Consider the following 25,978-nt stretch of genomic DNA (forward strand, 5'->3'; position numbering starts at 1 on the left):
CCTTATTGCAGTGACTATAAGCTGATACTGCAGATCCTATTATGGTCTGTCTTGCACCTGACCCTTCCAACAAGCCCAGAGGAGCAAAAGGATCTTAGCCTTTACTTCAGAGTCAACTGGACATGGATTTCAGTTCTAAATTTGTCTCTTTTTTTCTTTTATTTATTTATTATTATTATTATCTGGTTTTTTTTGAGACGGAGTTTCACTCATGTTACCCAGGCTGGAATGCAATGGCGCGATCTCGGCTCACCGCAACCTCCGCCTCCTGGGTTCAGGCAATTCTCCTGCCTCAGCCTCTTGAGTAGCTGGGATTACAGGCACGCACCACCATGCCCAGCTAATTTTTTGTATTTTTAGTAGAGATGGGGTTTCACCATGTTGACCAGGATGGTCTCGATCTCTTGACCTCGTGATCCACCCGCCTCGGCCTCCCAAAGTGCTGGGATTACAGGCTTGAGCCACCGCGCCCGGCCCTATTTATTATTATTTTTAAGACGGGGTTGCACCATGTTGGTCCGGCTGGTCTTGAACTCCCAACCTCAGATGATCCACCCGCCTTGGCCTCCAAAGTCCTTAGATTACAGGCGTGAGCCACCAAGCCCAGCCCCTAACTGTCTCTTGCTCACAGTGCATCTTCCCATTTGACAGATGAGCGAACCGAGGCCTAACGAGATTAAGTAACTAGCTTCAGGTACTGGGGAAAAGTCAGTTTCGAACCCTGCTTTGCTGTCTCCAGATTCTAGCAGGGGTGTGTGTGCGGGGTGTGTGTGTGTGTGTGTGTGTGTGTGTGTGTGTGTGTGTCATGGCCTGCCCCTGTCGCCCAGGCTGGAGTGAAGTGGCATGATCCTGATTCACTGCAGCCTTAATTAATTTCCTGGGCTCAAGGAATCCTCCAACCTCAGCCTCCCGAGTGGCTGGGACTACAGGCATGCACCACCATATCAGACTAACTTTTCTATTTTTTTTTTTTTTTTGTAAAGACACCATACTGCCGAGGGTGGTCTCGAACTCCTGGGCTCAAATGAGCCTCCCGCCTCAGCCTCCCAAAATGCTGGAATTACAGGCTGAGCCACCATGCCAGGCTCCAGATTCGTCTTTTTTATTTTTGTTTATTTTTTTATATCACTTCTATTTGATGACGGAGAGATTCCAGTCTTAACCGCCGCGCTTAGGCTACTAACTATTCCGAAAGCTGTGCGCCCTCGCTCCTGCCCAGGGAAGCCCTGAGGCAGAGATGATACTCCCCATAAGGGTCCCTTTCTCCAGCTGGGGAGACTGAAGCCTCCCACAGGGAGGCATTACTGAGGCCGCGAAGACGAAGCTCAGGGTTGGTGGAGACGGGCTAGGGGTGAGGTACTGACCTGCAGGCGGCTGGCAGTGAGCGGCTCCATGACCCGCCGCAGGTCCAAAGTGAGCTGCCGGATGTTCTGACCCGCGCAGCCCCGCGTGAACACGAACGAGTGCGGGTTGGCGGCATAGGCCTCGAGGTTGTGGAGCTGCGCCTGGGCGCGCGCACGCTTCTGGTGCCGGGACTACGGCGGGGAAAAACAAACAGTGAGCGCCGGGACCCGGACCGAGACCCCACCTGTACCTCCTGCCTCCCCAGCCACCGCGCCTTACCCTTCCTGACCGCCCCATGCTGCCGTGTCCTCAGCGAGGCTTCCTCTGCCGATTCCGGCGCCGCACAGCTCACTTCCGGCGCCTGAGAGGCCTCACGGAAATCGGCACGGCGTGGTGACGTCATCAGGTGGTCCTGCGCACTAGGTGGCCTCCGGGAGCGGGGAGGGGCAATCAGGTGGAGCGGTTGCTATGGAGACAGGGAGGCCTGTTTCTAGGGGGACGGGGCGGGGCTACGCGGCTCTCCGCTGCAGAGAAACTGATCTGCCAGTTCGAATCCTGCTTCGGCCCATTTCCTCAAGCTGGGCTAAAACCACTTTCTGCGTTCCGAGGCTTCTAAAATATCCCAAAGTGAGGATGATAATGTCCTCCGGGCCCACGAATGAGGAGCGATCATGTATGCACAATGTGGGGCGCTCTGGCGCCAGGTACTTGGGGAGAAGCCAGTAGAGGGAATAAGGACTGTAGCAATCATTCATTTTGATCCCGCAGCTCCTCTGGGCCAGCTGTCCTCCCCGGGTACTCCTGTCTGCAGACCCGCTGAAGGATGGAAACTCCACATCACCTTCTGGAAACTCAGGGCAAGGCGGGCGCTTCGTGAATAACTCACCCCTCCTTCTTTCCACTCAAAGCCTCAGTCTTGGCCTCAGGCCTCTGGCTTCGTCCTCAAAACCTTGCAGTTGGGGGAAGGGACACCCCCTCCCTGGGCTGAACATTGCTCTCCCCTCCCCCATCGGCGTCCTCTCCCTCCTGGCTCTCTCCGGCACCCCAATTCTTCCTCCTCTCCCTCATATCTGTCTCTCTTCCCTCTCATCTTCTCCCTGTCTCTGTCTCCATCTTGCAACTTTGGCTCTGTCATCAGTTGTCTCTTTCGTCATTTATAACTAAAGAAGTTTCCTTTCTCTGTCTGGCCCCATTCCTGTTGCTTTCTTCTCCTCTGCTTCCCTGTGTCTCTCCCCATCTCCCCATCTCTCCCTATCTCTCCCATCTCCATCTGTCTGAGTCTGTCTTCTTCAGCCCATCTCTGTGACTTATGAGGTTTACTCCCTCTCTACTGCCAATGGGGAAGCCAGAGGGGGCTGAGAGTGGGGCGGGGGAGGGCGAGGGGCCCAGCATGGGGGCCCCAGCTCAGGCCCAGAGCCCAGCCTGGCAGCCTCTCTCAGATCTGGGACGACCATTTCCTCTTTCAACCCTGGAGTCCACTCCAGTTACTTGGGAGCTCAAGACGGTGCGGACCAGGGGAAGGAGGCGGCTCTTCCAGCGTGTGGCTGGTTGTCAGTGGGACCTTTGGACAGGTCTCGGACCCTGGGCCTGGACTGTGCAGGGCTCTACGTGAGTTTCTTCGTTCCCCTGGGAAATGACTGCATGGTTACTTCTCCCAGTTCTGTCCCCATGTGATTTGACTTGTGTGAAAATATGACCGAGTGTGTGGGAGACCGATGGTGACCTCCGTGGTGTGGTGGATGGGTATCTGGGTGTCACCTGTGCGTACCTGTTTTGTATCTGTGCATCACAGTGTGATCACAAGAACCAGGGTGTGGACAAGCCTGACACACAGATAAAGACCCACTTAGGGCCAGGCTCGGTGGCTCACTCCCATAACCTGAGGTTGGGAGTTCGAGACCAGCCTGGCCAACATGGAGAAACCCCGTTTCTACTAAAAGTACAAAAATTAGCTGGGTGTGGTGGCAGGCGCCTGTAATCTCATCTACTCTGGAGGCTGGGGCAGGATAGTCACTTGAACCCTGGAGGTGGAGGTTGCAGTGAGCTGAGATCATGCCATTGCACTCCAACCTGGATGAAAAGAGTAAAACTTCCTTTCAAAAAAAAAAAAAAAAAAAGGGAAATAAAGAAAAAGACCCACTCAGCCGACCCCCATTTCCCTTTAAGTTGTGATGTATGTGTGACCGTATTTGGAACATACAGTTGTTGCCTGAAACTGTGTTATGTTTCCAGCTGTGTCTTTTATTTTTTTATCAGTGGGATATCCTTTATTTATGAAAGCATAATTCCAATGCAAAAGTCAAGCTTTATGGTTACATATTAGGATAGGTTCAGCTCCAATATGACAATGTTTAACACTAACTTTAACATGTTAAAGTTCTGATTCCTGAAAGTTTTTCTCACTTAATATATTTCCTCTGGCTGGGCGCAGATTCCTCTGGCTCACGCCCGTAATCCCAGCACATTGGGAGGCTCAGGTGGGCGGATCATAAGGTCAGAAGTTTGATACCAGTCTGGCCAACATGGTGAAACCTCATCACTACTAAAAACTTAAAAAATAGCCGGCGTGGTGGCGGGCGCCTGTAGTCCCAGCTACTCCGGAGGCTGAGGCAGGAGAATCGCTTGAACGCAGAAGGTGGAGGTTGCAGTGAGCCAAGATCGTGCCACTGACTCTGGCCTGGGAGAGAGAGCAAGACTCCATCTCAAAAAAAAAAAAAAAAAAAAAAAAAAAAAAAAAAAAAAAAGGAAAAGAAAAAGAAAAGAGGGCTGGGCGGTGGCTCATGCCTGTAATCCCAACACTTTGGGAGGCTGAGGTGGGCAGATCACAAGGTCAGGAGTTCGAGACCAGCCTGGCCAACGTAGTGAAACCTCGTCTGTACTGAAAAAAAAAAGTACAAAAATTAGCCGGGTGTGGTGGTGGGCGTCTGTAGTCCCAGCCACTCGGGAGGCTGAGGCAGGAGAATCGCTTGAACCTGGGAGGCGGAGGTTGCAGTGAGCTGAGATCGCACCACTGCACTCCAGCCTGGCGCCTGGTGACCAAGTGAGACTTTGTCTCAGAAAAGAAAAAGAATACATTTATTCGACCACAATTTAAAAATTTCCAGTGGGTGGATCACCTGAGGTCAGGAGTTCAAGACCAGCCTGACCAACATGGAGAAATCCTGTTTCTACTAAAAATACAAAAATAGCTGGGTGTGGTGGTGTACGCCTATAACCCCAGCTACTTGGGAGGCTGAAGCAAGAGAGTTTCTTGAACCCAGGGGGCAAAGGTTGCAGTGAGCTAAGATCGTGCCATTGCACTCTAGCCTGGGCAAAGAGTGAAACTTTGTCTCAAAAAATGAATAAAGTAAAAATAAAAATGTCCAACTGTGTCTTTTATACTTATTTTTTATTTTAATTAATTTATGTATTTATTTATTTTAAGGTAGGAGTTTCACTCTTGTCCCCCAGGCTGGAGTGTGGTGGCTTGATCTCGGCTTACTGCATCCTCTGCCTCCTGGCGTCAAGCAATTCTCCTGCCTCACCCTTCCAAGTAGCTGGGATTACTGGCCCATGCCACTATGCCTGGCTAATTTTTGTATTTTTGGTAGAGACGGAGTTTCACCATGTTGGCCAGGATGGTTTTGAACTCCTAACCTCAAGTGATCCACCCGCCTTGGCCTCCTAAGTGCTGGGATTACAGGCATGAGCTACTGTACCTGGACTTTTGCTGGGTGTTAATTTGTGTGTGTGTGTGGGTGTGTCTTTGTGTCTGCTCTGTTATGTGCCCATATGTGTATGACTGCTGTGGTATATATGTGTGAGTTTCTGAGTCAAGCTACCTCGGCTGGTTTTCGTCCTGGTCTCTTTCCGGCTGTGTGACCACAGGCAAGTCACTCACCCTCTCTGAGCCTGTTTCCCTGCTGTAAAATGAGGCTATAGAGAAGCCAGCTCAGGTTGTGAGGATCAAATGACATAAAAGGTGTGGAGAGTTTAAAGCCATACCTTACACACAGTGAGTCCCCAGTGACGTTCCTCATTTTATGTGTGGTGTGTGAGTGTCTGAGGCTGGGATCCCGCCAGGCTGCCCCAGGGCCTGCAGCCTCCCATGCTCTGGGCTCTGCAGTGGAGGGTGGCGGGGAAGGGGAGGGATGTCCAGGACACTGACCTGTGTTATCACGCTCTGGTGGCCTGGGCAGGGGGATCTGGCAACTCTGTCTCATTTCTCATTCGGGAAATGCTAAATATTTATAGTTTGGCCTCCTGGGCCCAGCATCCCAGCTCCACTCCCAGGCTCTGGAGGCTGGGGAGTGGTTACCAAACCTCCTCTCTCCTGTCCCAACATCCACCCCCCGGACACCCTTCTCTAGCTCAGAGGCTCCACTGGACCCTCGACTCTTCCTTGGACTTCTTGTGCGCCCTGTGAGCTTCGCTGGATTCAGGGTCTTGGGCGTGAGAGGTAAGAGGGTGGGAAGGTAGGTGGAGGTTGATTCTCACTATCGGAAAACCCCAACCACAGCTTGGCTTGGGGCCCTCAGGCTGTCCCGCCACCTAGGCAGAGTGTGAAATGCAGTGTGAAAGGCAGTTGGCGGGGGTTGGGGGGGGAAGTTTCAGTCATCAGGGGACAAAGAGAGGACCCCCCCAGCCACCCTTGGGAGCCCCCTGCTTGGAGTCCAAGTCCAGAAGTCAAAGTGGCCGTCTCCAGCCCAGAACCCTGCTCCCACCAGACTCAGAGTAAAACCCAAGTCCTCCTCTGGGCCAAGACTCTTCACATGTTGCCCTGTCACCTCTCACCCACTCCTGCTTTCCCTCCTCACTTACTCTGTTCCAGCTTCACAGATCTGTCATTTCTTTTTCTTCAGTCTGTCTTTGTCACCCAGGCTGGAGTGCAGTGGCGCGATCTTGGCTTACTGCAACTTCTGCCTCCGGAGTTCAAGCAATTCTCCCATCTCAGCCTCCTGAGTAGCTGGGATTACAGGCGTCTGCCACCACATGAAGCTAATTTTTGTATTTTTAGTAGAGACAGGGTTTCACCAAGTTGGCCAGGCTGGTCTTGAACTCCTGACTTCAGATGATCCTCCTGCCTTGGCCTCCCATGGTGCTGGGATTACAGGCGTGAGCCACCATGCCTGGCCCTTTTCTGCCATTTCTTGGGTCCAACCTCAGGGCCTTTGCACCTGCTGTTCGCTCTGCCTGGGATGTTCATCCTCTTCTTTCTCTTCCTTCAGGTCTTTGCAAAAGTGTCACTTATTCTTTTTTTTTTTTTTTGAGACGGAGTTTCACTCTTGTTACCCAGGCTAGAGTGCAATGGCGTGATCTCGGCTCACCACAACCTCCGCCTCCTGGGTTCAGGCAATTCTCCTGCCTCAGCCTCCTGAGTAGCTGGGATTACAGGCACGCACCACCATGCCCAGCTAATTTTTTGTATTTTTAGTAGAGACGGGGTTTCACCATGTTGACCAGGATGGTCTCGATCTCTTGACCTCGTGATCCACCCGCCTCTGCCTCCCAAAGTGCTGGGATTACAGGCTTGAGCCACCGCGCCCGGCCCACTTATTCTTTATTTTAATTTTTAGTAGAGATGGGGTTTCGCCATGTTGGCCAGGCTAGTCTCAAACTCCTGGGCTCAAGCAATCCTCCTGCCTTGGCCTTCCAAAGTGCTGGAATTACAGGTGTGAACCACTGTGCCCTGTCAAGTGTCTCTTCTTCTATGAGGTCTTTCCTGACTCCTCTATTTTTATTTTTTGAGACAGCATCTTTCTCTGTTGCCCAGGCTGGAGTGCAGTGGTGCGATCATGACTCACTGCAACCTCTGCCTTCCGGGTTCCTGCGATTCTTGTGCCTCAACCTCCTGAGTAGCTGGGACTACAGGTGCCTGCTGCCACGCCTGCTAATTTTTGTATTTTCAATAGAAACAGGGTTTCGCCACGTTGGCCAAGCTGGTCTCAAACTCCTGACCTCAAGTGATCCTCCTGCCTCGGCCTCCCAAAGTGCTGGTATTACAGGTGTGGGCCACCACACCTGGCCCTGCCTCCTCTATTAAATGTCTCCAAACCCAAAGACTGTCACCTCCTTTCCTGTTCCATTTTTCTCCTAAGCACCATCACCCTCTGACCTACCCATTGGCTGTTTGACGTACTTCTCTGTTCTCCCAGTTTGAATGTCAGTTCCACAAGGGCAGACATTTTGTCTGTTTGGGTTAAGGCTGTGTCCTCATTGCCTAAAACAGCACCTGGCATAAAATAGGCACTTAAGGCATGTGTGGTTGAATGAATAAATGAGGCAATGTGTGTGTGAGATGGAGACCCTCAGGACACGTGCTTGCACAGGCATCAGGAAGTATACGTTTAGGGCTGGTTGTGGCTGCTCACATCTGTAATTTCAGCACTTTGGGAGGCCAAGGTGGGAGGATCACTTGAGCCTAGGAGTTAGAGACCAGCCCAGGCAACATAGTGAGACCCCATCTCTACAAAAAAGTACCTGGGCATAGTGTTACACCTGTAGTCCCAGCTGCACAGGAGGCTGAGGCAGGAGGACTACTTGAGCACAGGAGTTGGAGGCTGCAGTGAGCTATGATTGTTCCACTGCACTCTAGCCTGGGCAACAGAGCAAGCAAGTCTCTCTTTTTTTTGAGATGGAGTCTCACTGGGTCTGGGTCGTCCAGGCTAGAGGGCAGTGGCACAGTCTCAGCTCACTGAAACCTCTATTTCCCAGGTTCAAGCCATTCTCCTGCCTCAGCCTCCCGAGTAGCTGGTTTACAGGCATGTACCACCACGCCCAGCTAATTTTTTGTATTTTTAGTAGAGATGGGGTTTCATCATGTTGGCCAGGTCTCGATCTCCTGACCTCAGATGATCAGTCCGCCTTAGCCTCCCAAAGTGCTGGGATTACAGGCGTGAACCACCATGAGACCAGCCTGGCAAACATGTTGAAACCCCATCTCTGCTGAAAATACAAAAGATTAGCTGGGCGTGGTGGTGCGTGCCTGTAGTCCCAGCTACTTGGGAAGCTGAGGCAAGAGAATAGCTTGAACCCGAGAGGGGGAGGTTGCAGTGAGCCGAGATCACACCACTCCAGCCTGGCAACAGAGGGATACTCCGTCTCAAAAAAATTCCAGCACTGGGATTAAAAAATCACAGGGCAGTGGAGAAATCCCATCTCTACTAAAAATACAAAATTAGCCGGGCGTGGTAGTGCACGCCAGTAATCACAGCTACTTGGGAGGCTGAAGCAGGAGAATTGCTTGCACCCGGGAGGCAGAGGTTGTGGTGAGCCGAGATCGCACCCCTGCACTCCAGCCTGGGCGACAGAGTGAGACTCCGTCTCAAAAAACAAAATGTGAACAGTGTTCCAGACTGCAAAAACAGCAGGAACAAAGGCCCTGAGGCCTTAACTTGCTTAGTGTGAGTAAGGGCGTGGAAGTGAGGGCAGGAGGGGATATGGCAGATAGCGCAAGTTTTTATGGGCCATGGGAAGATTTGGGCTTTTGCTCTAAAGGAGGTGGGAGCCGAGGATTCTGGGCAGAGGGAAGGAGGGAGGGACGTGAACTGACTCTGATGTTCACCGGCGCCCTCTGGCGGCTATCGTGGGTAGTAGACCTGGGGTTGAGGATGGAAGTTCAGAGAGCAGGGAGGCAGCTGCTGTCAGGAAATCCAGATGGTGTCTTGAGCTGGGAATTCAGGGAGGGTGTTGGGGGGAGGGGGGAGCAGCAGGGATGTGGAGGAATTCGGGGTCTAAACAGAAGAGCACACAGGCCTGGCTGATGGATTGGATCTGCTGGGGTTTTGGTCTGAGGACGTGGAAGATGGGGTTTCCAGTATGCGACGGATAGGAAGACAGTGAGACATTTCCCTCACTCCTCCTCACCTCCTTGCACCCCGCTCCCTTTGCTTTTTTGTTTTTAGATGGAGTTTCGCTCTTGTTGCCCAGGCTGGAGTGCAGTGGTGCGATCTTGGCTCACTGAAACCTCCGCCTCCCTGTTTCAAGCGATTCTCCTGCCTCAGCCTCCTGAATAGCTGGGACTACAGGCGCGTGCCACCACGCCCAGCTAATTTTTGTATTTTAGTAGAGACGGGGTTTCGCCATGTTGGCCAGTAAGCTCTCAATCTCTTGATCTCGTGATCCGCCCGCCTCGGCCTCCCCAGCTGCTGGGATTACAGGCCTGAGCCACTGCCCGGCCTCGCTTGCCGAATGAATGAATGCATGCATGAGACCCGTTATCCTGCAGGTCGCCAGGAGCTCGGTGTTGAAGCCAGAGTGGGATCACCTTGAAGCCCTCAGCCGCGCGGGGAATGAGATGGTGACGGGAATTATGGGCCAGGGACACCGCGGGTGTAGACGCACGCATCCCCGCGTGGAACCGGAGGGGTCTGGCCGGGCCCCAGCACCTGGTCTTCCTCGCGTTCCTCCTCTGCCTGCAGGTCCGCCGCCATGGGGACGCCCTGGCTGCGCGCGCTGCAGCTGCTGCTCCTGCTGGGCGCGTCATGGGCGCGGGCGGGCGCCCCGCGCTGCACCTACACCTTCGTGCTGCCCCCGCAGAAGTTCACGGGCGCCGTGTGCTGGAGCGGCCCCGTGTCCGCGCGGGCGACGCCCGAGGCCGCCAACGCCAGCGAGCTGGCGGCGCTGCGCTTGCGCGTCGGCCGCCACGAGGAGCTGCTGCACGAGCTGCAGAGGCTGGCGGCGGCTGACGGCGCAGTGGCCGGCGAGGTGCGCGCGCTGCGCAAGGAGAGCCGCGGCCTGAGCGCGCGCCTGGGGCAGCTGCGCGCGCAGCTGCAGCACGAGGCGGGGCCCGAGGCGGGCCAGGGGGCGGAGCCTGCCGCGGCGCTGGCGCTGCTCGGTGAGCGCGTGCTCAACGCGTCCGCCGAGGCTCAGCGCGCCGCCGCCCGCTTCCACCAGCTAGACGTCAAGTTCCGCGAGCTGGCGCAGCTCGTCACCCAGCAGAGCGACCTCATCTCCCGCCTGGAGCGCCTGTGCCCGGGGGGCGCGGGCGGACAGCAGCAGGTAACCTCGCAGCCTCCCGAAATAGCAGCATCGTCTGTGAAATCGGCCTTTTGCAACCCCACGATCTCTTATCCGCGGTTCTGAAATCTGCAAAACCCTGAAAATCGGATTCCTACTCGCCCCCTCTCGTAACGTATTTGGGTCAAAAAGTGACTGGTGGCTATTTCTAGCCTTTACTTATCCACTTAATGTGAATAGTCATCGGATCCTATAATTAAGCATATTATCACGTAAAGAGCAAAAACCCCTTTAGGGGCGTTATGTATGTTCCATACACACATGCATATACATAACCCTCCCTGAATCTAAATCCAGCCGTGTTGTTCCGAATTCTGGAACGTGTCTGGGTCTGGGTTTGGGATAAGAGATTGTTGCTCTGTGACAGTCCCTGCCTTACAGGGTGGGTGGGAGGAGTCAGTAAGTTGGATATTGTTGGATGTGCTCTCACTATCTCTACAGAGAAGAAGGCTGGGGCACAGATCAGTTAAGCCGTGAGGACAAAGAGCGGATATTTAAGCCTAGATCTGTCTGCGCTTTATTATTTTATTTTATTTTTGAGACGGAGTCTTGCTCTGTCTCACAGGCTGGAGTGCAGTGGCACGATCTCAGCTCACTGCAACCTGCACCTCTCAGGTTCAAGCAATTCTCCTACCTCAGCCTTCCAAGTAGCTGGAATTACAGGCGCATGCCACCCCATCCAGCTAAATTTTGTGTATTTTTGGTAGAGACAGGGTTTCACCATGTTGGTCAGGCTGGTCTCAAACTCCTGACCTCAGGTGATCCGCCCGCCTCAGCCTCCCAAAATGCTGGGATTACAGGCATGAGTCACTTTGGCCGGCCTGTCTGCACTTTAAAGCCAAGTTGTTTAGCCTTTGGGGAGGATCATTCCTAGGGCTGGGACACCCCACTGCCAGATGTCAGGTCATTTGGGAACTGGGAGATTTATCCACCATCCCTGCCCCTGAGACCAGGCCTCCTGGCCTGAAGGTCAGTGCAACTACACCTGACTTTCTCTGTTACCTTAGGTCCTGCCCCCACCACCACTGGTGCCTGTGGTTCCAGTCAGTCTTGTGGGTAACACCAATGACAGCAGGAGGAGGCTGGACTCAGCCCCAGAGCCCCGGAGAGACCAAATCCTGAGACAGCAGGAGCCCCTGGCTTCTCTCATGCCTGCAGTTCACCCTGCTGTTCCTACCAAGCCTGCGGGTAAGTCGGCAGCAGGGCTGAGGAACTGTGGGTAGAGGGAAATTGAGGAGTCAGGATTTTAGTGGCAGATTTCTCTCATTGTGAGAGGACTGGAATAAATAATACTCTTATTCTGATTTTTAAAAAGACCAAACTTCTTACTAAGGTGTGAAAATAGGATAAACAAGAAAAGGAAGAGGGACTCTTATTTTTAGTGAGGCAATAGTAGATTTAGCACTGCTACTTGGTAAGAGTTTGAGGTGGTTCAGAGTACTATGTTCAGGACTTATATTCTGGTGAGGAGACCATTAAAAAACCAGGATTTAAGAATCCTAGACTTGACATTTCCTCTGATCAGAGACAAGGGACCCAGAGTCTTAGGTAAGGAAATGGCTATTGAGGCTTGGATTCTGGTGAGGAAATGGGAGAGGCAGGCCTCTTATTGTGGTGAGGACATGGGAGAGGCAGGACTCTTTGGTAGAAAAGCGGGAGAGGCAGGACTCTTTGTTTTTTTTGTTGTTGTTGTTTGTTTTTTCTTTTGTTGTTTTTTGTTTGTTTTTTGTTTTTGAGAGGCAGGACTCTTATTCTGGTAAGAGGACCTGTGAGAATCTCAACTCTTGCTCCGGGAAGGGATTGGTCAGCCCAGGCTGTGCCTCCCCATATCGCTGTGCCTACAGGCCCATGGCAGGATTGTGCAGAGGCCCGACAGGCAGGGCATAAACAGAGCGGAGTGTATGAACTGAGAGTGGGCCGGCGCGTGGTGTCAGTATGGTGTGAGCAGCAGCTGGAGGGTGGAGGCTGGACTGTGATCCAGCGGAGGCAGGATGGTTCGGTCAACTTCTTCACTACCTGGCAGCACTACAAGGTGGGCACAGGCGGGCAGAGGCAGGGCAGGGGAGGGAGCCTGTTCTGGGCTCCTGACTTTCCTGCCCTTCCAGCTGGGCTTTGGGCAGCCAGACGGAGAATACTGGCTGGGCCTTGAACCTGTGTATCGGCTGACCAGCCGTGAAGACCATGAGCTGCTGGTGCTCCTGGAGGACTGGGGAGGCCGTAGAGCACGTGCCCACTATGATGGCTTCTCCCTGGAACCCGAGAGTGACCACTACCGCCTGCGGCTTGGCCAATACCATGGTGATGCTGGAGATTCTCTTTCTTGGCATAATGACAAGCCCTTCAGCACCGTGGATAGGGACCGAGATTCCTATTCTGGTAAGGAGAACTCTTATTCTGGTGGGAGGATAGGGGAGACGGGACTCCTGTTTTGGTGTGGGAATACAAGGAGATGGGGTAGGTAAGACGCCCCTCTGTTAAGTATTAGGATAAGCAAGATTTTATTCTGTCGAGAGAACAAGGGACAGGACTTTTATTCTGGTGAGGGGACAGGGAGCCCAGATTCCTTCTCTGATGAAGCAAAAAAAAAAAAAAAAAAGAATCAAGACTCCTGTTTGGGTGAAGAGCAGAGGGTGAGAGCTAGTACTCTTATTCTAGAAAGGAAGTAGATAATTACTTTCTTTTATTTGATAAAGGAATAAGCAGTAGACTCCTAGTTTGCAGAAAAGGTGGGAAAGAAGTGACTTGTACTTTGATAAGGAGATAGGGAAGGAATTAAGGCTATTACTCTGAAGAAAATTGGGGACCAGGGCTCCTATTTTGCTGAAGAGATGGAAGATCAGGGCTTGTATTGAATAAGAATAGGAGGGGCCAGGGGATGCCTGGCAAAAGCCTTACACTGTGAGGTGCAGATAGAGGCTTTTATTCTGATAAGGGGACATGGACTCTCTCTCTCTCTCCCCTCAGGTAACTGTGCCCTGTACCAGCGGGGAGGCTGGTGGTACCATGCCTGCGCCCACTCCAACCTCAATGGTGTGTGGCACCGTGGCGGCCACTACCGAAGCCGCTACCAGGATGGTGTCTACTGGGCCGAGTTTCATGGCGGGGCATACTCTCTCAGGAAGGCCGCCATGCTCATCCGGCCCCTGAGGCTGTGACTCTGTTCCTCTGTCCCCTAGGCCCCAGGGGACATTGGTCAGCAAGAGCCCAAGTTGTCCTGGCCACACTTTCTTTGTGGCTCAGTGCCAATGGGTCCCACGGAACTTCCCCTCCGTGGATCTGTGACCCTGGGCGCTGCAAATGGGACCCAGGAATCCCCCCCTGCCAATATCTCGGCCCCAGATGGCTCCCCAAGGTCATTCATATCTCGGTTTGAGCTCATATCTTATAATAACACAAAGTAGCCACAGACCGTGTCTGGTTTGTGTCTGCACCTGGCAGGGGTTACTCCCTGGGCCCGCCCTCCTCTTCCTCCACCTCCTCTTCCTCCTCCTCCTCCTCCTCTTTCAGATCCTCCAGGATGAGGTTGTCCAGGTCTTCCAGGAGGCCCCCCTGGCTCAAGCAGGTGGCCACAGTGGAGCCACTGCTGATATGAGGGTTGCTGGGGTGGAGCACTTTGGGCAGGTGGTTCTGCTTCCGGCTCTTGGGGTGAGCACAGGACGTCCCAGGCACATGGGGCTCTAGGGAGGGAAAGGTGTCTGAGGAGGAGGGGGCTGAGGCCATTCGGGGCTGTAGGGAGGGGCTGAGGCCACAAGATATGGGGACCAGAGTGACTGGACATTCAGAGGTGTTGAAGATACAGGAGACCCAGGGACATGGGGAGTCACCTAAGACTACAGGGGACAAAACAGGAGCCCCAAACCCAGAGACCATGGGGGCAGAGGCCATGGGGACCCTCAGGCATGGGCCACTGGGGTGAAACCTCAGAGCCTGTGGGCAAGACCACAGAGACTGGGGGGCCACGGAGGCCACCTGGAAGCAGTGGCTGCTGCTGTGGGAGATGAAGTGGACTGAGTGGAGATTTGGGGACTTAAAGGGACAGAAGGGGATGAAGACTGCCCAGGTTGTTAGGGGAAAAGAGCCTCACCTCGCCGGTTGTAGCAGTCAGCAGCCGAGCAGGAGTGAGTGTGGGTGCTGCGGCGATCCGTGTCCCGGTCCCAGCGCGGGGGGAGGATCCGTGTTGGATACACGGGGAAGCCACACCCGTAGCAGGGAGACGGGGACCCCATCTGTGCCCAGCCCCTGGGGGCGGGCAGGGCTGTGAGGGTCCGAGGGCGGGCGAGGCTGGGCCAGGGTGGGGCCAGGGCAGGGAGGGGCAGGGCTGGGGTGGGGCAGGGCTGAAGGGGAGCTGGGGATCAGCGCCCTCACCGGAAGTTGTGCCGACACTTCGGGCAGTGGAACTCAGCCAGGCCCCACATCTTGTCGGCTGGCACTGGCTCGTAGCGCTTCCGGCATTTCCGGCACCGGGATACCTGTTGGTGGTGGGGAGGGGGGTGTGGAGAGGGGACCCAGGGTTGTTAGAGGGTCAGGGGTAACAGGATGCTGCAGCAGCTGGCCTCAGCTTGAGCAAGCCAACTCAATCAGTAACTACATCCATAGCCTGATATTCACCATGGTGGGAATATTTACACCATGAAAATTGGCAAACACTACACAGCTCGGCTTCCTGCCTCTTTTGCAAGACTTAAGCGTTGAACGGAAGCAAACTGCTGGTCAGGAGGTTCAGAGGCCAGATTTGGGGCTGTGTTTTTGAGGTCAAATTTGGTTTCTTTTCTTTCTTTTTTTTTTTTTTTTTTAGAGACAGAGTCTTGCTCTGTCGCCCAGCCTGGAAGGCAGTGTGATCATGGCTTACTGCAGTCTCAATCTCCCAGGCTCAAACAAGCCTCCCACCTCAGCCTCCTGAGGAGTTGGGACCACAGGCACATACCACCACTCCCAGCTAATTAAAAAAATTTTTTTTGCCCGGTGCAGTGGCTCATGCCTGTAACCCCAGCGCTTTGGGAGACCGAGGCAGTAGATTGCTTGAGCCCAGGAGTTGAGACCACTTGGGCAACATGGCAAAACCTGATCTCCACACACACACACATACAAATATAAAAATTAGCCAAGTATGATGGTGCAGGCCTGTAGTCCTAGCTACTTGGGAGGCTGAGGTGGGAGGATCACCTGAGCCCAGGAGGTGGAGGCTGCAGTGAGCTATGATCACACTACTGTACTCCAGTCTGGGTGACAGAGCGAGACTCCATCTCTTAAAAAATTTTTTTCTTTTCTCGCCCTGTCACCGAGGCTGGAGTGTAGTGGCGCAATCTCAGCTCACTGCAACCTTCGCCTCCCAGGTTTAAGCTCTTCTCCTGCCTCAGCCTTCTGGGTAGCTGGGATTACAGGTGCCCGCCACCAGGCTCGGTTACTTTTTGTATGTTTTAGTAGAGACAGGGTTTCACCATCTTGGCCAGGCGGGTCTTGAATTCCTGACCTTGTGATCCACCCACCTTGGCCTCCCAAAGTGCTGGGATTACAGGCATGAGCCACGGCACCTGGCCCAAAAAAATTTTTCTTCGGAGACAAGGTCTTGCTCTATCACTCAGGCTGGTCTCAAACTCCTGGGCTCAAGCAATCCTCCCAATCCTCCCTGCTTAGCCTCCTAAAGCACTGAGATTGCAGCCGCAAGCCACTGCACCTGGTCAAGTTTGATTTCTGTAGCAGCTGTTCAACTGTGGGGTCAGGTGTCAGGCTCTGGGGTAAGGGGTTACTGGGCTTCTCACATTGAAGGTCAGAAGTCCAGTCCTGGGTCAGGGGTTGGGATCAGAGATCAGGGCTGCGCTCTGAGTTTGGAGGTCAGGGATTGGGCGCTCAGTGATGGAAGCCCTTAGGTCAGAGGTGCAGTCACTGAGGCTGGGAGTTGGGAGTGGACTTCAGGACAGTCAAAGTCAAGGTTAAGTTGTGGGTCATCACCTCCTTCCTCTGGGGCACGCGGCGCCACCAGACGTGGTCGCAGGAGGAGCAGGCGAACTGCCGGTCCACAGCGGGGATAAGGTCGTCCTGGGCCCGTTGAAACATGCGTAGGTTGGCTTCTGTCAGCGGCAGGAGGGAAGTCGCCACTGCCTGTGGAATGGGGCAGGTGGGGATGAGGCGGGGGCGGGGTCACCCCTTTTTCTTATTTTTTTTGAGATGGAGTTTCGCTGTTGCCAGGTTGGAGTGCAGTGGCACGATCTCAGCTCACTGTACCGTCCACCTGGGGTCACCCCTTCTGTACCAACATAAACATCAGCCCTTCTCTCCCTACAGAGGGGTCTTCCTCCTGCCCCAGTGAATATCTCCCCTCCTTTCCTAATGGACATGCTTCTGTGCCTGCAGATGTCCTCCTCCCCACTTCCCCATCCCCAGCCACAGCCACCAACTCACCTCAATGTCCCGGTCCTGTTTCATGTCTTCTGGTGGGTCCTGGGTGGAGATAGCAGGGGCAGAAACTGGGGATGGGGCTCAGGCCTCTTTCTACCCCTGTTTGCTGGGGTAGGGGCCTGGCTACAAGGAGAATGGGGTGCCCCTAACTCGCCAGGAACTCACAGAGCACTGCCCACTTACTGAGAGCCAGGTGTGTGGCCTCAGTTGTCCTCATAGCTGCCCTGAGAAGTGGGCACACCTGTGACATTATTGCTGCACTGGGGAAACTGAGGCTTAGTGGAGGACTTGCCTGAGTGAGGCCAGCCTGACCCCCATACTCACTTCCTGCCTGCAAATGCCACATGCTTGTTGGTGTTGTGACACATCACCCCTTTGAGGCCACGCTGTGCCAGGGATAAGTGGTGGGGATCTGGATTGAGAGAGATTCGGGTTTGAATCCTAACTCTATCACTTCCAGCTGTGGGGACTTGGGCAAGCCACTCCCTGCCCCCTGGGTTCCCACTGACTGACAGGCATGTCAGAGCTCATGCTCTGACTCCAGGTGGCCAGGGTTCAAATCTCAGCTGCCACCTGCTTGCCGCGTGAACCTGGCAAGTGACTTCAAGCCTCAGTTTCTTTGTCTGTGAAATAGGGATGATAAATAATAGGACCTGTCTCCTGGGTCACTGTGGTGATGAAACAAATCAATTCCTGGAGTCTCGCCATGTGGGAAGTAATCAATGCTACCTTCTGCTCTTGTTATTATTATATATTTTTGAGACGGAGCTTTGCTCTTGTCGCCCAGGCTGGAGAGCAATGGCACGATCTCAGCTCACTGCAACCTCCGCCTCCCGGATTCAAGTGATTCTCCTGCCTCAGCCTCCCAAGTAGCTGGGATTGCAGGCATGCACCACGACCCCCGGCTAATTTTTTGTGTTTTTAGCAGATACAGGGTTTCACCATGTTGGCCAGGCTAACCTCGAACTCCTGACCTCAAGTGATCTGCCCGCCTCTACCTCCCAAAGTGCTGGGATTACAGGCATAAGCCCCTGCACCCAGCCCCTCTGCTATGTTTTTATCATACTTTTATATGTGTAAATGTAGACTATGATACATATTTTATTATACTCTTTAACAGCCCTACACTGAGCCTTTCAGGCAGGTGAAATCCACAGTGTTCCCATCACCAAAGCTGTCAAAGAAGCAAAGTAGCCACGTTGCACCTGTGCTTCAAAGCCATTCATGCACTCACTCACTCACTCAACACAAGGGTTCCATTTCCCCACCTCTCTCTCCTCCCCAATCCCCTGCTCATCCCAGCCTTTTTAGGGACTGCCACTAACATCCCTTCCCCACTTCCAGTATTTGCTCATACCATTCCCTCCCCCACCCCAAGACCCCTGGCTTCCCCTCCCAGGGCGCACTCCACCCCATCCTTTAAGACTTGGTAACTCCTCCTCCAGGAAGCCTTCTCTGACCTCTGGGGTTCCCCTACCATGGCAATAATCCTGGCTCCTTTCATTGCCTAGTTTCATGGCTCTCTCTCCCTCATTGAATACAATCAACACATAATGAGTGCCTACTGTTTGCAGGCTCCCTGGCCACGCAAACCACGGAGAGGTGAAAAAGTGAATAAGATTGGGTGATGAGTTGCCGACGATAATGCCTGGTCCCTGCTGTTTCAGAGGAGGGTCACCATGAACGGGTCGGGTCCCCTCTTGCTCTCCGTCCCGTGACCCAGTCCTTTGAGAGGGGAGAGGTTACCTGGGCATCCAGGTCGTTACTCAGTTCTTGGCCATCTTTTTGCTTTACCCCTGCGGGGGAGAGTGCGTCTAAGGGAAGGGCCTTTGAAGGGTCTATGGGAGTTCCAGGCCACCCAGAGCCGCGACGCAGAGCCTCCCCCAAGCTGGGATCTCCAGGGGAGGTGATCTCAACGCCTCTCCCTAGACCACGCCCCCTCGGCGATCCCACGCGCAGTCCCCGCACCAGGCCCGGGACCCCCTCAGCCTCACCGTACACGATGGAGCGCCCCACTCCTGTGTGGTCGCTGCCGAATTTCCTCATCAGAGCCCCCGCCTTCTTGGAGGATACCTTCCCATGAAACTTCTCCCGGAGGCGCCGGACGCTCTTCTCCAGCTGGGATGGGGACACCGGGGCTCCGGTGGGGGAAGGGGACGCGCGATCTTCCCTCCCCCATCTCTAGGCACCGTTCTCCCGGCCTGAACTTGACCCTTGGTTTTGGCCTCTGCCGCCCCCCCCTCCATCCCTCTACGGCATTTCCTGGAAAAAGCCAAAGTCCCCACAGGGCGTTGGGGGAGGGCGCGGGCTGCGGCGAGCGTCCCAGCCTAAGGTGGGGGGTCGGCCAGGTTATCTCTGGCCTCTGACCTTTGACCCTGCAGCCCCCGCTTTTCCTCAGGGAGGCCTCATTTCGCTCTGGGGAAACGTGGGAGTCACTTTCTTTTTCAAGGGGGGCGAGCGCCAGGCAGGGGTAAGGATCTGGGGTTCTAGGATGGGGGTCCCCAGGAACTGCGAAGCCCCTTCCGCGCCTCCTGGCCGCTCCTCGGGGTCTGTCGCGGCTCCCCCCCGGACCAGCCGTAGCCATCTCCTACCTCCACACCTTCCTGAGACATGGTGGCGGCGGCGCAGGTCCCAGAGGGGGTCCGCACTGCGCGGCTCAGCCGCCCCCCTACCTGGGCGCGCCCGTCGGTCCAGCAGCCGCGCAGGGCAGGGGGCGGTGCCTCGGGGCCGGCTCCGCCCTTCCTCCCTGGCCCCTGTTTCGCTTTCGGTTCGGGGGGGACCGGGCGCGCTGGCTCCGCCCTGGCTCCGCCTCTGCTCTTGCGCCCCAAACCCAGGCGGGCGCCCCGGGTCTGCACCCTGCGGCGGAGCGCGCAGACCTCGGGCGGGGGAGGCGGCGCGGCCTCTGCAGTCGGTCACATGTCCCCACGCTGCGCGGGGTCCGCGTCTTCACGTCCCTCGTGGGGGCGGGGCTGCATCAGAAGGCCGCGGCGAGGCCTCGCGCCCCCCCACCCAGCGCGCGCTCCCTCAGTCCATCACCCTCCTCTCTGTCCTCCCTCTTCCCCAGGGAATCTGGAGCTTCTGAGGACCTGGGCCTTTTCCTGCCCTGAGTCTTTGTCCCGCTACGGTCACGTCTTTGAGCCTCAGTTTACTTCTCTGTGAAATGGGGAGGATCCTGGTGTCTATACCATGGAGTGGAGCCTGTGCCAAGATTCCCGAGTGGATCGCGTAATAGCGCCTGGCTTGCAGTAGGCGCTCAACTAGCACTGGGCCACCTGCTGTGTGCCCTTGATGGGGCAGGCAGTGTGCGTGTGGTGCGGGAGCGGTGCTTGAGAAAAATACAGATTCTTGGTCTCTAGTAGCCCGGTAGAATCCGGCTGTCTCAGGGATCCAGGGAATCTGCCATGGTTGAGAACGCGGTGGGCTGGGACAATTCGAACCTAGTACAGGACGCATCTGGGAGCCCTAGGGTGGTGGGGCTCTGGCCCAGCCTGGGGACATCAGAGATGGCTGCTTCATTGGAGGAGGGGATGCTTTGTACAGCGTCACTGGAATTAGAGGTCTAGGGGAGGAATAGAGTGCGGAGATGAAGCAGCCTGCGGAGCCCCCAAAGCAAGACTAAGTCTGGGGCGCTCGGGCAAGGGTTTCTTAAGCCCAGCACGCTTGACATTTTTGGGCTACCTAGTTCTTTGTGTGGGGGACTGTCCTGTTATCGGGGGACATTTAACAGCATCCCTGGGCTTCATCCACTAGATGCCAATGGCTCCCCACTCTCCCCGTGGTGACTACCAAATATGTCTCCAGAGACTGCCAGATACTCTCTGAGTGGCAAAATAGCATTGTATTCAATGACTCCAAATTTTTTTCTCCATTGGACACCCCATAGGTAAAACTGTTAACGCTCCACCCCCAGATGGATGTTTATTTATTTATTTATTTATCTTTTGAGACAAGGTCTTGCTCTGTTGCCCAGGCTGGAGTGCAGTGGCTTGATCATGGCTCACTGCAACCTTGAACTCCTAAGCTCAAATGACCCTGCTGCCTCAGCCTCCTAAGTAGCTGGGACTACTGGCTTATGCCACTATTCCTGGCTAATTTTCAATTTTTTTTGGTAGACACGGGGTCTTGCTATGTTGCCCAGGCTGGTCTCAAACTCCTGGCCTCAAAGATGGATATTATTTATAAGTTATATACAAATACAATTATATCAATATATTCTGTAAATCGTTATATAACAATATCTTTATTATAGAAATATATATACACACACACACATATATATATATGTATTTTTTTTGAGATGGAGTCTCGCACTGTCGCCTGAGCTGGAGTGCAATGGTGAGATCTGGGCTCACTGCAACCTCCACCTCCCAGGTTCAAGTGATTCTCCTGCCTCAGCCTCCCAAGTAGTTGGGATTACAGGTGCCTGCTACCACACCTGGCTAATTTTTTGTATTTTGAGTAGAGATGGGGTTTCACTATGTTGGCCAGGCTGGTCTCAAACTCCTGACCTCGTGTTCCTCCCCCTTGGCTTCCCAAATTGCTGGCATTACAGGTGTGAGCCTCTACACTGGCCGAAAGATATGTTCTTTAGTAAACAAAAAACTGGTCCAGGCATGGATCACAAGGTCGAGATAGAGACCATGCTGGCCAACATGGTGAAATCCCGTCTGTACTAAAAATACAAAAATTAGCTGGATGTGGAGGCGTGCGCCTATAATCCCAGCTACTCAAGAGGCTGAGGCAGGAGAATCGCTTGAACCTGGGAAGCAAGGTTTCAGTAAGCTGAGATCACACCACTGCACTCCTGCCTGGTGAAAAACTAACAAAAAAAAAAAAAAAAAAAAAAAAAAAAAGTAGGCCGACTCGGTGGCTCACACCTGCAATCCCGCACTTCCGGAGGCAGAGGTGGGTGGATCACCTGAGGTGAGGAGTTCAAGACCAGCCTGACCAAGATGATGAAACCCCGTCTCTACTACAAATACAAAAAAGTTAGCCGGGCATGTTGGCATGCACCTGTAATCCCAGCTACTCAGGAGGCTGAGACAGGAGAATCGCTTGAACCCACGAGGTGGAGGTTGCAGTGAGCCAAGATCACACCATTGCACTCCAGCCTGGGCAACAAGAGAGAAACTCTATCTCAAAAAAAAAAAAAAAAAGAAAGAAAGAAAAGAAAAGAAAAGAAAACTGTAATCTCAGCTACTTGGGAGGCTGAGGCAGGAGAATCACTTGAACCCACGAGGCAGAGGTTGCAGTGAGCTGAAATCATGCCATTGCACTCCAGTCTTGGCAACAAGAGCGAAACTTCATCTCAAAAAAACCAGTAAACTGCAGATTTAAATCTATACATCAGGGCTAGGCTTGGTGGCTCACACCTGTATCCCAACACTTTGGGAATCTGAGGCGGGTGGATCATTTGAGGCCAGGAGTTTGAGACCAGCTTGGCCAACATGGGGAAAACCTATCCCTATTAAAAATACAAAAATTAGCTGGGCATGGTGGTGCATGCCTATAATTCCAGCTTCTTGGGAGGCTGAGGTAGGAGAATTGCTTGAATCGGGCGGGAGAGGTTGCAGTGAACCGAGCTTATGCCACTGCATACACTCTAGCCTGGGTGACAGAGCAAGACTCTCAAGAAGTAGATAGATGAAGATGGGCATGTAGCACTTTGGGAGGTCAAGGGGGCACTTAAGGCCAGGCATCCAAAAACAGCCTGGGCAACATAGCAAGACCTTGTCTCTTAAAAAAAAATAGTTATTTTTAAAAAACCAAAAACAAGCAATAAAACTCCCCAAATCTAGATGTTCTAATGTTTTCCAGTTGAACTCCAAAGCTTTGTTTATGGGTGCATGTACTCCACCCTGGAGACTACTATATTTGCAAACTACAAGCAGTTCATGATTCTTCGTGGCTGAATGGTGCAATTCGAGGCAGTGACAGGGGCTGTGGACTGCACAGAGGACCTGGAATTTTATCCTGAGGGAAGTGGGGACGTTTGGAGGGGATCTCCCATCTTAGTTGCCAGTTACTAATCGATTTGCCCAGTGTAGGTGGAGGTCATAGCTATGTCCCATCCACTGGTCGGGGTGGGCACTGGGTGGGCAGGAAACAGGTAAGAGTCTGATCTAGCCCTGATACAAATCAGATCTACTAGGTTTTAAAATTTTTTTATTTTTGGACAATATGCAGATCAAAGATCTGTTAGGTTGTAATCACTGTGGCAACCATATAGAGCATCTACTCTGTTCCAGATTCTGTTCCAGGCACTGCGGACATGGCAGCAAACAAAACAAAGATCCCTGCCCTTGTTAACTGGAATTTTTTTTTTTAAAGGGACAGGGTCTCACTCTGTTGCCCAGGCTGGAGTGCAGTGGCACAGTCATAGCTCTGCTGCAGCCTCAACCTCCTGAGCTCAAGCAGTCCTCCCGCCTTGGCCTTCTGAGTAGCTGGTACTGCAGGTGTGTACCACCACACCTGACTAATTTGTTTGTTATTTTGTTGTTGTTTGTTTTGTCTTTGTTTTGAGACAGTCTTGCTCTGCCACCCAGGTTGCAGTGTAGTGGTGTGATCTCAGCTCACTGCAACCTCTGCCTCCCGGGTTCAAGTGATTTTCCTGCCTCAGCCTCCTGAGAAGCTGGGACTACATGCATGTGCCACCAAACCCAGCTAATTTTTACACTTTGTGTAGAGACAGGGAATCTCGCTATGTTGCCCAGGCTGGTGTTGAACCCCTGGTCTCAAGTGATCCTCCCACCTTGGCCTCCCATAGTGCTGGGATTTCAGGCATAAGTCACTGCCTGGTCAATCCTTATGATGTTATGTAGTCTTTGTAGCTCAGGCTTGAGAAATGGCTTTGCTGGGCTGTTCTGGCTCAGGGCCTCTCAGAAGATTGCAGTTAAGGAGTTGGCGAGGGCTTCCATCATCTGAAGATTTGACTGGGGCTGGAGAATCTGCTTCCAAGGCGGCTCACTCCCACGGCATGCCAATGGCTGCTGTTATTGGTGGAATGCCTCGATTCCTCCCAATATACTTGAGTGGCTTGACTGTACTCCCATCATGGCAGCTGGCCTCCTGAGCACACCTGAGAGCCAGGTGGAAGTTGTATCATTTTATGATCTAACCTGAAAGTCACATAGCATCACTTCTGCCACATGGTGTACATTAAAAGCTCATTGGCCGGGCACAGTGGCTTATGCCTATAATCCCAGTACTTTGGGAGGCCAAGGCAGGAGGATCACTTGAGACCAGGATTTCAAGGCCAGCCTGGGCAACATAGTGAGACCCTATCTCTACAAAAAATTTAAAAATTATTGGCTGGGCACGGTGTCTCACTCTTGTAACCCCAGCACTTTGGGAGGCCAAGGCAGCTGGATCACCTGAGGTCAGGAATTCGAGACCAGCCTGGCTAACATGGTGAAATCCCCTCTCTACTAAAATTACAAAAATTAGCTGGGTGTGGTGGTTGGTGCCTGTAATCCCATTTATTTGGGAGGCGGAGGCAGGAGAATCACTTGAACCCAGGAGGTGAAGGTTGCAGTGAGCCGAGATTATGCCACTGCACTCCAGCCTGGGTGAAAGAGCGAGATTCTGTCTTAAAAAAAAAAAAAAACCAACGAATCTTGACCAGGAACTGGACCCTTGGAAGCTTAAGCTGAGTGACTATGTGTTAATTGTGGAGGAAGGCAGGGCACGGTGGCTCACGCCTGTAATCCCAGCACTTTAGGAGGCCAAGGTGGGCAGATCACTTGAGGCCAGCAGTTTGAAACCAGCCTGGCCAACATGGCAAAATCCTGTCTCTACTAAAAACACAAAAAGTAGCCAGGTGTGGTGGGGCATGCCTGTAGTCCCAGCTACTTGGGAGGCTGAGGTGGGAAAATTGCTTGAACCTGGGAGGCGGAGGTTGCAGTGAGCCGAGATCGCACCACCGTGCTCCAGCCTGGACGACAGATATATATATATATATATAATATAAATATATATATAAATATATATATAATATATATAATAGAATATATATTATATATTATATATAATAGAATATATATATTATATATAATAGAATATATATATAGCGGAGGAAATGGAGACCACTCGAGCATGTGCGTGCTTTTCACAATCTAGTCAATTTCCCACTCCAGTTGAGTCAAATGAAAAATTGATCAGAATGTGCAGAGCTGGAGAAGGTGTAGGGAAATGAGAAATTTCCCAAATCATCGGAGACAACATCCATTGGTGAAACCTTTTGGAAAGGGCACCGTGGAAAAATCTGCTACTAAACTATTAAGCATGCTGGATTAACTGAGTCTCTCATTTTCTGTCACCTTCTTCTTTTTTTTTTTGAGACAGAATTTCACTTCTGTTGCCCAGGCTGGAGTGAAATGGTGTGATCTCAATTCACTGCAACCTCCACCTCCTGGGTTCAAGTGATTCTCCTGCTTCAGCCACCCAAGTAGCTGGGATTACAGGTGCCAGCCACCATGCCCAGCTGATCTTTTGTATTTTTAGTAGAGACGGGGTTTGATCATGTTGGCCAGGCTGGTCTGGAACCCCTGACCTCAGGTGATCCACCCTCCTCAGCCTCCCAAAGTGCCGGGATTACAGGACTGAGCCATCGTGCCTGACCTCTTTTTTTTTTTTTTTTTTTTTTTTAGATACAGAGTCCTACTCCGCTACCCAGGTTGGTATGCCATGTCGACATCACAGCCCACTGCAGCCTTGAATTCCTGGGCTTGAGTGATCCTCCTGCCTCAGTCTCCCAAGTGGCTGTGATGATAGGTGTGCATCATCATGTCAGCTAATTTTTTTGTTTTTGACATGGAGTTTCACTCTTGTTGCCCAGGCTGGACTGCAATGGCACGATCTTGGCTCACTGCAACCTCTACCTCCCAGGTTCAAGTGATTCTCCTGCCTCAGTAGCTGGGATTACAGGCATGCGCCACCACACCCGGCTAATTTTGTATTTTTAGTAGAGACAGGGTTTCTCCATGTTGGTCAGGCTGGTCTCCAACTCCCAACCTCAGGTAATCTACCCGCCTTGGCCTCCCAAAGTGCTAGGATTACAGGTGTGAGCCACCGTTCCCGGCCATTTTTTTTTTTTTAATCATAGAAACAGGGTCTCATTTTATTGCTCAGGCTGATCTTGATCTCCTGGGCTCAAGTGACCCTCCCTCCTCGGGCCCCCAAAGCCCTGGAATTACAGGCATAAACCACTGCACCTGGTTTGAATTTTTCTTGCAACAAACAT

At 53.0% G+C, this 25,978-nt stretch overlaps 3 protein-coding genes across 4 annotated transcripts in view; 1 reads left to right on the forward strand and 2 right to left on the reverse strand.

The window, feature by feature from the left end:
* The window catches only part of PPAN (peter pan homolog), a 5,911-nt gene extending 3,959 nt beyond the window's left edge, over window positions 1-1,952 (reverse strand). The window contains exons 1-2 of the mRNA XM_032251842.1: window positions 1,624-1,952; window positions 1,365-1,535 (exon numbers count right to left, since the gene is read on the reverse strand). Coding sequence (XP_032107733.1) covers window positions 1,365-1,535; window positions 1,624-1,641 — 189 coding nt within the window. The 5' untranslated portion in view covers window positions 1,642-1,952. The remainder of the gene's footprint in view (window positions 1-1,364; window positions 1,536-1,623) is intronic.
* Window positions 1,953-9,467: 7,515 nt separating this feature from the next.
* On the forward strand, window positions 9,468-13,747 carry ANGPTL6 (angiopoietin like 6). The gene is made up of 5 exons (XM_032251846.1): window positions 9,468-10,323; window positions 11,349-11,529; window positions 12,186-12,373; window positions 12,447-12,717; window positions 13,306-13,747. The coding sequence occupies exons 1-5, from the start codon at window positions 9,754-9,756 to the stop codon at window positions 13,494-13,496; spliced, it is 1,401 nt and encodes a 466-aa protein (XP_032107737.1). The 5' UTR covers window positions 9,468-9,753; the 3' UTR covers window positions 13,497-13,747.
* Window positions 12,816-19,653, reverse strand: SHFL (shiftless antiviral inhibitor of ribosomal frameshifting). 2 transcript variants are annotated; one of them, XM_032251849.1, is made up of 8 exons: window positions 19,329-19,653; window positions 18,732-18,855; window positions 18,484-18,533; window positions 16,741-16,779; window positions 16,291-16,440; window positions 14,707-14,810; window positions 14,426-14,472; window positions 12,816-14,018 (listed from the first exon to the last, which is right to left on the reverse strand). In XM_032251849.1, exons 1-8 carry the CDS (start codon window positions 19,347-19,349, stop codon window positions 13,783-13,785), a joined length of 771 nt encoding a protein of 256 aa, XP_032107740.1. In that variant the 5' UTR covers window positions 19,350-19,653; the 3' UTR covers window positions 12,816-13,782. The 2 variants fall into 2 exon arrangements, with proteins under 2 accessions (XP_032107740.1, XP_032107739.1); XM_032251848.1 differs by having other exon boundaries at window positions 14,426-14,580.
* Between the last annotated feature and the right edge of the window lie 6,325 nt (window positions 19,654-25,978).

The sequence above is a fragment of the Sapajus apella genome, unplaced genomic scaffold, assembly GCF_009761245.1.
Source record: "Sapajus apella isolate SASKATOON/1434 unplaced genomic scaffold, GSC_monkey_1.0 scaffold77, whole genome shotgun sequence".
Classification (NCBI taxonomy): domain Eukaryota; kingdom Metazoa; phylum Chordata; class Mammalia; order Primates; family Cebidae; genus Sapajus; species Sapajus apella.